The sequence below is a fragment of the Apteryx rowi genome, unplaced genomic scaffold (assembly GCF_003343035.1).
Source record: "Apteryx rowi isolate R43461 unplaced genomic scaffold, aptRow1 scaffold_75, whole genome shotgun sequence".
Taxonomy (NCBI): Eukaryota; Metazoa; Chordata; class Aves; order Apterygiformes; family Apterygidae; genus Apteryx; species Apteryx rowi.
Genome location: NW_020451038.1, coordinates 2129869 through 2142177, shown reverse-complemented (window position 1 = coordinate 2142177; position 12309 = coordinate 2129869). Strand labels below are relative to the sequence as shown.

General features: G+C 42.6%; 1 protein-coding gene across 3 annotated transcripts; it reads left to right on the top strand.

The window, feature by feature from the left end:
- The first annotated feature begins 11 nt into the window (after positions 1 to 11).
- CCDC51 (coiled-coil domain containing 51) lies at positions 12 to 6410 on the top strand. Of its 3 annotated transcripts, XM_026088018.1 has the most exons (5): positions 12 to 253; positions 1100 to 1354; positions 1483 to 1829; positions 2107 to 2271; positions 3535 to 4311. In XM_026088018.1, exons 3-5 carry the CDS (start codon positions 1512 to 1514, stop codon positions 4309 to 4311), a joined length of 1260 nt encoding a protein of 419 aa, XP_025943803.1. In that variant the 5' UTR covers positions 12 to 253; positions 1100 to 1354; positions 1483 to 1511. The 3 variants fall into 3 exon arrangements, with proteins under 3 accessions (XP_025943803.1, XP_025943802.1, XP_025943804.1); XM_026088017.1 differs by having other exon boundaries at positions 12 to 1354; positions 3535 to 6407; XM_026088019.1 differs by lacking the exon at positions 2107 to 2271 and having other exon boundaries at positions 12 to 1354; positions 3535 to 6410.
- The last annotated feature ends 5899 nt before the right edge of the window (positions 6411 to 12309 follow it).

Here is a 12309-nt window from a genome sequence, read left to right as displayed (position 1 = left end):
GGGAGCGGAGCGGAGCGGAGCGGGCGGTGCAGCCTCCCCCCTGGCGCGGAGCGGGATTTTCCGTGGGAAAAGGCAGCCGCAGCCGGCTGCGCAGAGACCCCCCTCGGATCCCGCCGTCCCGCCTCAGCAGCCGCAGCCGGGCAGCTCCGCGCGCCSCGGCGCGGTTGGAACCGGGAGTCTCTGCGTCTGCAAGGGGCGAACGGAGCCGGGTGGTAGTGCGCGGCCTGCGGCAGGGGCTGTGGGAGTCGTAATGGTTAGACGGATGAGCGATGCTGGAAGAAAACATAACCGTTTTTCATTTCCATGCCGTTGTGGTTTTAATTTACTRTATCGTTAAGTGTGAGACAACTGGTCAGATTTGCACAGCGCTATTGTTACTATTCGTTGTTACTGTTATTTGAAGTATATAAGTGGGGAAGTCCCTATGGCTTTCAGAATCAGTAGCCGGATAAAAGCTGATCAAACTTGCCCTCCAGCAGGAAAGTCCTTTCCAGCCAAGATGCCTGTCTTTGCACATATTTGAGTGTCATTAGTCAAAATTAACATAGAAGTCCAAATTAACATAGAAACCTGTATTAAGGTAAAAAAAATCTGTGCATCAAGTATCAAGCTTTTTCAGGTTATTCATGTTCTTATATTAGTCAAAACYTAATGCAGTCATACACAAACTTCAGCTAAAACCTTATTTCAAAGCTTTCCCATTTAAAATGTTTAGAGGAACACACTAAGTGGAAARCTTAAATCATATTTACAAATGCACACTGAAATTAAACTGTGATAAGTCTCTTTTTGCAGGGAAAACAAGAATCTTAAGCTCATTTTAAAATGCAGCTCTAAGAGTGCATTCGCTGCCTGATATTCTAATGATCTTGTGGCTCTTCCATATATTTGAGGTTTCTAGGTAGTCATGAGAAAACCTGTTGTGTTCAGTTTAGCACTTTTGTGTTTTCACTCTGTCCTTTTTGTGTTTGTCTTTCTGYTCTTCAACACTTTCAATATCTGTTGAGTGTAAGATACAGGGAACGGTCAAGCCCTGTTTCTTTTCTCCTTAAGCTTTTTTTTTTTTTCCGTCTCTTTTTGCCTCTCTGTTCTTTTTCAGAATTGTTAGCATCAGGAGCGTTGTCTGTTAAACTGAAGTATGAAAACACATAGCAAAAATTCCTATGGGAAGCACTTTTTGGGCTTAAGCATTATGTTGCTCTGAAGCTGATACTGGTTCTGCACATGAACACTATTCAGGATGCAGGGAGTGAAACAGTAATCAAAAGGCATGGTGGAAGTAYTTACTAACGAGAGAAAAGCAGGAATCTGTGGCAGAACTGCCTTTTGGTTAAAATCCTGGAACATTCCCTAGGTAAGTAATGGTGTCAAACTAATGATGATTCAGCCATTCTTGAATTTTACTTTAATTTTAACATGCATGTTTAGTTTTATGTGGTATTTACCACTTAAAAGTTTTCTTTTTCTTCTTCATCCTTGTAGCACTTTTATTTAGTAATTAAATTCAAGACATGGGGCCAATGAAATATAAATCAAGTGTCTCCTCAGTGTCAAGTGGCCTGCAGTATCACCATTCTTTGATAAAGCGGAGTCAAGGAATGAATTTGCACATAGCACGGACTTACTGTTCATCAGCACCTAAGAGGCCCGAAGCCAAGTCTGCAGCAGAARTGGCCATGGGTTTTCTTAATCGGCTGACAGAAGCTGGGACCGTTATGGGAAGAAACTCCCTTCAAAAAATATCCACAACGTGCAAGAGTTGGTGGGACAGATATGAAGAGTTTGTTGGTCTTAATGAAGTTCGAGAGGCTCAGGGAAAAGTGACACAGGTAAATACAGAGAAAATCTGGAAATTTAAAATGATGAGTTAAACTATGTGAAATATAATTGCTGGCTGYGAGGCAGAAAGAGCTCCAAGGAATGTATCTTTTCTGCTTTAACTGGCTGTATAGACACCATAAATGTGTTCCAGTCTATGCACATTAGTAAATGTATTTTATCCCCTAAATTTTAATGTAGTGGATTTTTTTTTCTCCAAATTCACATAATCAGTGTTTTAGATCTGTACGGTAATAAGACTCTAAAATAAATAATCTCTCTTCTCAGGCTGAAAATGTCTTTATGGTAGCTCGAGGGATAGTACGAGAGGCTCGTGAAAATGTAGAAGCCCAACAAATTAAACTGAAGGAAATTCGGGACCGCTTAGACAGGGTCTCTCGGGATGACATCCAGTATTTAGAACTGGCTACTCTGGAACACAGGTTGCTGCAGGTAATTTGTGGGTACTTGAGCACTGGCAAATATGATGAAAATTCATGTGTTATGCTTCCTCACTAGTAACTGTTTTTGCAGATGAAATTTAATTTTGAAATACGGTGGTCTGAGTTAATTTCTAATGATCTTGTTTTGATTGATGTAATTATTATCGATGATTGAGTCTAGTACGCAAACCATATGTTAATGTTAAAATATGGTAATAAATTTGGAGAGGAAAGCTGAAGACAGTGATCCTAGAAAATTAATTGTTTGAGAGGAGACAGGTACATGAGTAGTCAATTAAAAAGCTGGGATTCAATGAATTATCCCTCCAGGTGATGAGAAAAGTTCATTCCTGGTTGTTAATCCATGAAAAACWCTCTCAGCTGCCTTCTCTCTGGCTGCAATGCCCAGGCAATTTACTGAAGCCCTTGTCAGCTGCTCCATGAGAGAGGGCAAGCAGGGAGCTGAGGTTGACCATGGTGCAGGCAGGGGCAGCGCCCTCACYGACAGGGCGCAGTCCCACAGCTCCAGCGCCAYGTGAGCAGAGCAGGGTTGGCAACAGGAGTAGGCTCCAGCGACAGTCCAGCAATCACCAGACAAAAGCAAGCGAGTCATGGCCAARCTCAGTCCAGGAAATCCAAAGGAGACTTTGGAAGCAGCAGGGAACAGGCCTGGAAACACATGCACCTTTGAGAAAGCTCAGGCAAGGAGTGGGTGCACGGGCCTGAGCTAAATGGAGCTCCTCGATCAATGTGCAGAGCATCAGAAAAGAACCAAAGGTAGCTGTCTAGGTAATGGATTGGGTGGATGAGACTCCAAGAAGAACAGAGCTCTGCATGATTATGAGCAAAGGTGAAACTGAGCTGAACTGAAAGGGAGAAGTGTGACAAAGGCAGTATTTGGAGAAGTAAGCAGGGCCAGAAAAGTGCACGTTATAGGGAGAGAAAGCATCAGGACAGAGAGAGAGAGAGAGAGAGAAAGACCTTGTCCACTCACACCACTTTTCTGTCATCAGCCTGTGGCAGGTTCCTGTGTAGAGAATCACCAACTGTAATTCTTGATGACCTTCTCCATTTCTCAGCTTTGACTGAAAATAGTRTCTGACTGACTTAAGTAGTAAAGTAAAGAAAATCCCACAATAAAAGGAAATTTTCTGAAACAAAACTAATGAATGTGCTTCACTTCCACTCTTTCATCTGCACTGTTTCTTTTTTAAATACAGCATTTATAGCTTCACATGACACCTTCTCCTTCAACTCACTGTGTTTCTTGCAGGAAGAAAAGAGATACCGAGCTGCCTATTTAAATGCAGAAGAATCTGAGCGAGAAAAATTCTCTCTCTTCTCTGCAGCTGTAAGGGAAAGTCATGAGAAAGAGCGAACAAGAGCTGAAAAAACAAAGAACTGGTCTATTATTGGTTCTGTGCTGGGAGCCATTATAGGTGTTCTTGGTTCCACCTACGTTAATCGAGTAAGGCTACAAGAATTAAAAGTCTTGGTGCTTGAAGCACAGAAGGGCCCAATAAGTCTACAAGAAGCCATCAAAGAACAGGCCTCCAGCCATTACTTACAGCAGAAGGATCTCGGTGACATCATAGCAGACCTGAAAAACATGCTGCAAACGAGGACATCCCAGGAAATAAAAGAAGGTGTTTTGTTAGCCAGAGGAGACAGGAATGACTCCTTTAAAATAGATTCTCTTTTAGCTCCTTTAAAAGAACAGCTAAGCTACRCTAAACAAGTCAGTTCATGTCTGGGGAATTTACAGCAGCAGTTTAGCAGTCTGCAAGAAAGTATAGCACAAATGATTTCTGAAATGCAGAGTGTTAAACTTGCAGTTCGTTCTAGACCTATGGAAAGAGTGGTGCCAAAGTCTTCAGCGGAGGGTAAGGGCCAGGCTTCTGCAGTGAAAGATGTGATTTTAGAATTGTATGATACAGAACGGAGACTGGAAACACAAATCAAGAGAAATTCTATTTACAGCACTGCACTGACATGCACGATGTTTGCTTTTACTCTGCCAGTACTTTATATTATATTTAAAGGAAACTGATCTCTAATTACTGTAATTTACTAGATTAATAAAAGTAAACTTGTGCTCTAAGTAGTTAGAGTACAAGTCCAAATAAATGTGTGTTAGCACTTTCTCATTATGCTTTTCTTCTGTATAGTTGGAAAACTTGTAAAGATTTAGTCTGTCTACTGGTGCAGGCGGTGTGTTAATAATCATCGTTATGCTGCTTTTAACTCCTCAAGCAAAGGAGATTCTGCTGTTTCAACTGTTGTACTCCTTTACTATCTAGTCTTGTGTATCTTGCAAGCCAAGTAACTTTCACTCTGAAGCTGTATTCATGATTTTTTGTTTAAATTATTCTTTTAATTTGTCATTAAGCTAAGTGCTTTATGTATAATGCTTTATAATTTTGCTCCATATTTCTTCCTCATTGTTCCGTTTGTCCATACGCAAAGTTCTAGGAGTTGCTTTACCAAAGGGATTGAAATATTTGCCCTGAAGATAGATAGATATCTGCCCTRTATCTTAAAGAAAAACAGATAGATAATGATAGGATATGACAAACATGAGGGATCATATGGACAAGGAAGGATTGAAGTTACCATGAGACATGTGTCTGTACAGCCAGATAATGCACTTAAAACATGTGATAGCTTTCTCCTAAGACTGTTTATCRTAATGTGTCCAAAAGCACTTCTGGAGCTTTAGCCATTCGTTATGGATATCTCTGTGTCCTGAAGGCTTACAGGCATGGAAAGAGAGGGAAGAGATGTGTAAGATGATGTTCCTTGTGCAGATGCAGGCTGATTCTGTCCTTTCCCAACAGCCTCATTGACCCCTCACTCAYTAGCTAGTTCGTGCTTTCAGTAATCCTCTATGCAGCAGTCGCTTTCTGATCCCTTCCAGTATCTCTTCTTGGAACATTCCTTATTCATTTTTCAGTTATTGTCCTGTCTGGAAATTGAAACGCTTCTTCACAGCAGGTGCTCTTAAGCTGGTACATTAGTGGCAGTAGTGTTATGCAAACTACTCCAAAATAATATTTGGGAAAAAATAAAGGTCCAGCTGCCTGCTTTTTCTGGAGGGGATGAAGAATGGCTTATCGAAGAAAAACACTGTCTAATCAGCTAAGCATCAGTATCTGCGCGTAGCCCAGAACAAAGTTGTTTGTATCTCAGTGATAAGATACAGTTTCCTCTTATGATGGTAGCAGACAAGCAATCCAAATTTGGGACCCCTGCTCTATTGAGTACTCATGTGAAACCTTTGCAGAGGAAGGACAGACAACCTCGCTTCATGCTGTAACGCCCTTGTGTAGGTATTTCAGAATGACTTAAGTTCTGTTTAGTCTGCTATTTTTTTTTTTTTTTATTGTCAACCTTTTCTGCTTTCTTCTGCCCAGTAAACAGATTAAAAGAGATTGAGGTTTTGATTGTAAGCTCTTAACATTGTAAGATCTTTGGGACAGGGACGTTTGCTCTGTGAGGCATCAACCTTATTTGGAATCATTAGGTACTRTTATAACATGACTGAATAAATAATATTAGGAAAGATCTGTGATGATTCACTACTTATAAGTGAGGTGAAGTTTGGTAGGTGTTGGTAGGTGTTTTGGGGGAGGACTGCTGCTGATTTATATATTGATTATTTGGAGTTTAAAGTATAACAAGCATTTGTCAGGGAAGCTATATGAACTGATGGCGGACGTTGAGATCTGGGATAAAAATATTTAACTTCATCAAGAAGTACATGCACAGATTACAAACTTTCAAATCTAATGTTTCATTTTCTCACTTCACAAATATTTCTACAGGTTATCCTTCTAGTAGGAGCTTGGTGAAAATCAGAGACAAGTACGTAACGAAAGGGGAGGGGATAGTACAAAAGATCCTATTTATAATTTATCAACAGTAGTCACTGAGAATTCTGAAAAAAAAATTCCAGTTTGACTATGTGAAGTTAGCTCCCCTCATTAGGTAAGTGGCTGAATTTTGGATATTCAGCATCACTGAAAAGTGTGTATTATATATCTGACTATGGTTTTAAATGCTAAATGTTAGGCAGCTAAACTTGAACATCTAGGCAACACTTTGCTCACTGAATTGTACTTATTTGGATTGTAGCATCAATGGTGAGCAGAGGTGTGAGGTTGAACTTGGATGCAATAAATACAAGAGTACAAAGACTGGGTTTGTTTTAGTGATCTGCTTTCTTCCCATTTAAAGGATGTATGACAGTAGGTAGCTTTAACACTATCCAGTGTTGCAGGAAAAAGTCAATCAGTGAGAACAGTAGCAAATAAATATAATAAGCTAGAGTACACYGGACTAAATCTGAGGTGAATGAGAGCTTGAAGTACACAGCCTGAAATTTGAGAAAAGCTGGATAGTGCRATACGTATCAACATGAGAATAACTGGTCTTATCCTTTGCAGGATATTTGGAAGATTCAGGAATAGGTTCTCTATGTGCAGTATTGTACAACTGGCAGAAATCACTGTTACAACTGATTACTACAGTTCTTATTTCTGCTCTTCCTTGCTAAATTCCTGTATGCTTCCAATTAGAAAGCATCCTTTTAGGAACTGTGAAACAACCATGAGGGCAGATTCATATGTTCCCTCAATCCTGGATTAATCATCGCTCCATTGCAGCAATGATTTAAACATGTAGTTTGGTACTTCACCATATGTGAACCCCAAAGTCAGAAGCTGTGGTTGCGTCAGTAGTAGCTGTTCCTTGAGCTAGCTGGAGGCAATATAGGAGGAGACACTAATACAGACTTTGCACATAATTTGTTCAGTACTTTGTGCTAAATTTCTGTCATGGTAATGACAAATACGCAAGTTTGAACAAAACCAGCCCAGATGTACAGTGAAGTGTTTATCTGAGTGCTCACATTAGTGTATTTGCAGTACTGGCGGTGAGTTACCCAATGTACAGAGTGGCATCTCAGTACGTATTTCCTGATGATTCAGCCATGGCCAAATTAATATTTTGTTGTTCGGGTTCTTCTGGGTTATTAAAGTAAAAGAACAGTGTTCTACTATAGACCTATGACCCTTAGACCTATGGGTCTAGGCTACTTTAGTAAAAGAACAGTGCTCTAGTGCATACCTTTGGGTTATTAACAGAATTTACAATGAATAGTTGACTTTTGCTTCTGGAATGAGGTGTCTCAGCGCTCTGTGTGAGCAAAGTCCTGCCTGGGCAGGAAGGCTCAGGCAGCCCTGCTCATCAGCTAGGAGAGATGGTGATTCCCGGGTGCTAGTGAGGCCAGGGACTGACCTGTTATGCCTTGTGCTRTTGTACAGGGAAAGGCACTGCTATTTCAAATTACTTCCACTGCTAACCAAGAACAAGAAACAGAAAATAAGTGAAAAAGGAACCCAGTAACAGCAAMAGGAAGCTCTTTGATAGACAATAACTATTAAAAAAAAAAAAGAGTGGCAGTGGTCTGGGCTTGGCCCCTGCCAAACTTTTTTGAGTTCCTAATGTTCCATAAGAAACCACTGTTAACTCAAAAGCAAACAGCCTAGTGGCTTTGGAAAAAACTTTTAATAAGGTCAGTACAGACTTCTAACAATAGCTGCATTTTGAAGAGAAAACTTGCCATTCCTTCCACTCATGAAGGCAGTATCAAATATTGCTTATGAATACAGAAWAAAAGCAGTTATATTTGGTGTCACAGTCAGTATATATATATTTATTTATTAATGCTTGAGTTTTGAGTATTCCAACATTCTGAGATTCTGGTGGCAAATTGCAGGTGCTCCCATTGACATAATTGTAACCATCTGTTTGGCAAASACAAGGAGAACTTTCTTTTAGAGAATACCTTCTAAAAACAAATTTACTTCCCTCATGATGGATCTGAGGAGTGATAGAAATACCCTGTTTAGGAACAGCATTGAGCTCAGCAGTCAGAATAAGATTCGTGAGCTAGCAAAAGAGACATAAAGCTGTTTTTTCCACAGTTTATTTAGAGCTGTATTTCATTGCCAAACTTTAGCAAGTTATATTTGCGCCCKGCCTCGCAAAAAGATAGGGAAGTGCAATTTCTGGTGTTTAACAATTGGTAATTAGTATAAGAAGGTGTGGGCTTAAACTACAGCAAAAAATGTAAGGGCTAAGCATTAGATAGGACACAGTTTTCATTTTGAAGGAGAATGAAGCATTCAGGTAATTATTGTTGTGGCAAGGCTTTGAAGTTTCCATCATGGGGAATCTTTAAGAATAGTTTAGATAAACATCACTAGGACTGATACAGGTATAAACGGCTTCTGCTCTGAAGCAAGATGGATTCAGTCAAGAGTTTTCAACCTTTTTTGTTCTAAGGACCACCTTTTTTTTTTATAGAGGGGAGGAAGTGAGAGGGAAAGTCTGTGGACTGTTTGAGATCTGCAAGGTCATCCTAGTGCAAGTTATCCTGTAGTGCAGGCTATAACAGAATGAGAAAGCATTCTGTTAAGAAAACAATATCTGTTTACTATGGGCTGTATGGTGTTATCACCAGGAGAGATGTAGAGTTATGTGCATGTATGTGCTGCTGCAAGAAAGTAGGACCCTAAAAGTATCGCCTTATAATTATTTTTCAGAATTCAGTTTGTAAGGTGGCTTCTCAATCAATTTTGAAATACTATACAAGGAGCTTTTTAAAGCTGTTTTTTCATAAAGCCATGCTGATTTGCGCACTCCTGCTGTAAGCCTTTGATTTTATGAGTCTGTGGCCTACACTGGCCTTCCTGTGAGTTTGCCTGAAGCTAACTGGCCCATCAAAGATCGTCCTRTTTAATACTGGCACATCATGAGCTCTCAGGAACTTCCCTATGCTTCAAGACATATTAAAAAAAAAAATCTGTGTTGATTCAGGGTGCCTATCACCCAACCATCCCTAAGAGTTTGGTGCATGCAATCTGCTTCAGGAAATAGATCTTAATACTTGGTTTTCATGGGGGTGGTTGTGACAACCTGTATGGCTGAAGCCCTCATCTGCGATGTTGGAAAACTTGTTCATGGTGACACTGGACATGTCATGCGTAAACGCTTTAGCCACGCAGCTCCTGGATAAAGGGATTGCCACAAGCATCCCAATCTTGTGCTGCGTTCTGCAGGGAAAGACCTGAGCAAATAGGTGTGTGGTAAGAGAGTCTCTTACTTTGTCTCCTGCAGAGTAAAGCCACGTGTTTGCGTTCAGGTGGGCTCAGCTGTGAGCAGGCTCTTGGCAGCTGGGCACTGCGCAGGCTGCCCGGCACGCGAGGCATGTTCAGAAGCAGACCTTCAAGCATCAACACAGTGTTACTAGCAAAACCTTGGGTGCCCAAATGAGGGTAATGATGGTCCTAATGCTGTTTCTAAATGTCCTGATGAACTGAAAACTAGAAAGGAGACAAATTTAAAGTAAGGCAGATGTAGTCAACCTTCTGATGGTCCCTGAATTACTGCTCTAAATGCAGTCTGTTCCCAGAAGCTATAGAGAGTATTCAGATGTCCCTTGTGACTTTCTTAACCCATCTCATCCCCTGCTTGGAGGGGAGGAAGAGTAAAAAGGAAATCAAAAGAAGGAGTGTAAGCAGCTGCTAGCCTTGTGATTATCATAATAGTTACGTAAGAAACTTAGCTAACCTGCTTAGAAGCAGACMTGAAGAAGGGCTTTTACAGAGAAGGATCCTTTCTGGATTTAAATATATAAAAAAGCTTCTGAACAAGTGGAAACCAAAGCCTGTTTGAGTTAAATTTGTCCCTCACATAATGTTTGTTCTTTGTGTCACACTGTTTTCAGCTGTGTAATATTTGAGAATGAGCTTTTCCTCTAGTTTATTTTTAAGAACTGGAGAAGAGTTTCATGGAGAGCAATCAAAACTCCTCCCTGAAGAAGGAATGTGTAATTCTACTGTGGTTTTACAATAAGCTTGTCGCTATGGAGTGCTGCAAGTACGTAAAGGGGGCCTAAGGCACTGTAACATGCTCCCAGTGCACAGCCCTGTCCTTGCCCTGCTCCTGAGACAGACCCTGCAGCCAGCCCCCTGCGCCAGCCCCACCGTGGCACAGCAGGAAAGGTGGCTCTTTTCCAACACGCTCTCCTGTTTTCTGCTTTTTAAGTGAAGCTTGGAGACRTTTTGTAACAGAGAGAAGGGGCTGCAGGTTGGGACTAGCTCTGGAGGAGAGGTAAAAAGGGGATTAGTGTTCTGAGTCAGGAATGGGTCAGAGCAAAGGAAAATGTTTCTCGCATTTAGTTCCAAATTTGAATTTTAGTGGAAGCCATTGGGGTGCAGTTAAAATGTGTCTGATTAGTGAAAAGATAATAATATTCTGCACAGTGAGCTCTAACCTGAACAGCAGTTCATTGGGAGGGTGTGGTAATAGGACGTTTTTGTCTGTGTGGGGAGGGAAGGAGAGGAGCAAGTAAGGCATCACCTCCTCATGAGAGCGCTGGTGGGCTCCGCACGCAGCRAGCCCCAAAGACTCCTCAGCATAACAAAGCTCCAGGAGCAAAGGCCCAGAGAAGCAGCTGGTGTTTCCCTCCCAAACAATCCTTTGGGGATGACAACCRTGCTACCGGATGCTGGAGACTGCTCAACATCCCTAAACTTTCAGACCTGCTTTTTCCTTTAAAAAATGGTGGCTGTTTGGGGTAGGGGGGTGAGAGGCAAAYGGAGTGTAACAAAGGGAGTATATGTTTAAAGGCACTTCAGGACTGGGACTTGTACCAACTCCGTTCCTCTGAAATGTCAGAAATGCATGTGGGAGGGAAGCCTGATTCAGACTTCCAGAGCAGCTTTGTGTCTTGAGCTGAGCCCTGTAGCTTTATCTATCCAAGAAGGAAAAATGATGGGCATCCTTGTCACACAGTTAGTTCTGTGCTTTGCAGAACCTAGGCCAGTGCCTGTTTCCTCCTCCGTGGAGCTTGCTCTGACCTGCAGCTACGGTACCACTTCTGCATGTCCTCAGATACATCCTCTTGTGCACACAGAATTTGCGGCTGGGTGGTAAAAGCAGAATTTGGCCATTTGTGTGGGACTTCTGAAGGTCGGACAGTCAGTACAACAGGCGAATGGTCATTAGGCTGTGTGGTGGTATTCGGTACCACCACAGTCAGTCACCACGTGTACAGCAAGTCCGATGTGTCACTCTAACTGTACATTTGCTGATCAGCAACACAACAGAGTCCAGCACATCTGGGGCACACAAAAGTTGCAGTATAAGCGAGAAAAATGGGAGCATTAATTCTGTCCCTCTCTATAGCTGTTACTGACAGAACTTAGACCCAATTCAGAGGAAGGTTTTTATGCAGTTGGTTCCCAGTCTGTGTACAGAGCACCAGTGTCTGTGCTGTTCTCGTGACTGAAGCCTTCAGCTTCAAAGGAATAAAAATTACAAAGCCATCAGGCAGTTTATATTACATAYATCCACTTGGGGCAGTTCTGCCTGAGGATGCCGTTGTCTCCTCCGAGGTTCAGCTGGAGCGGTAGGTCCCGCACTGTTTTGTAACTAGAGATAACTATGCTTTGGTTACGTTCTCGCGTGTTGCTAGTGCCCTGCTTCGCGCACGCTCTGCAAACGGGAGCTGTGCTCTCTCCTCGCCACCCGATGCAGCTGTATTTGTGCAAGAAGATGGTTTCCAAGTAAGCAGAGTTCCAGGCGTCCGGTCTTGCTCCTGCGCCACGCGGGCTGGTCGCTGCGGAGTCCCGCTCGCTCGCGCGGCTCGGCTGAAGGCGGCCAAGCGGAAAGGCTTGTCGAACCGAACACCAGAGCTACCTCGCTGCTAAATATGGAGGGAAATGTTCTGGTTTCTTCCAGAACGCACAGTTTAAGCCTATCTTTGAGCGCAGGCAGCGGTTGCTAACGCAAGACCTCTGGAAGGGCCGTTTGCCCTTGGAGCTGTTGGCCCCGAGCGCCGTTTTCGGGGCGGCCCCCCGGGGCCCTTCACAGCACCGGCCCCGGGCTGGGCGACGCCGCAGCCTCCCCTCCTCGGAGCGGCGCCGCCTTTCCCGCCCTCCCGAGCAGAGCGCCCGGCAGCTCGTCCCGCCGCCGGCAG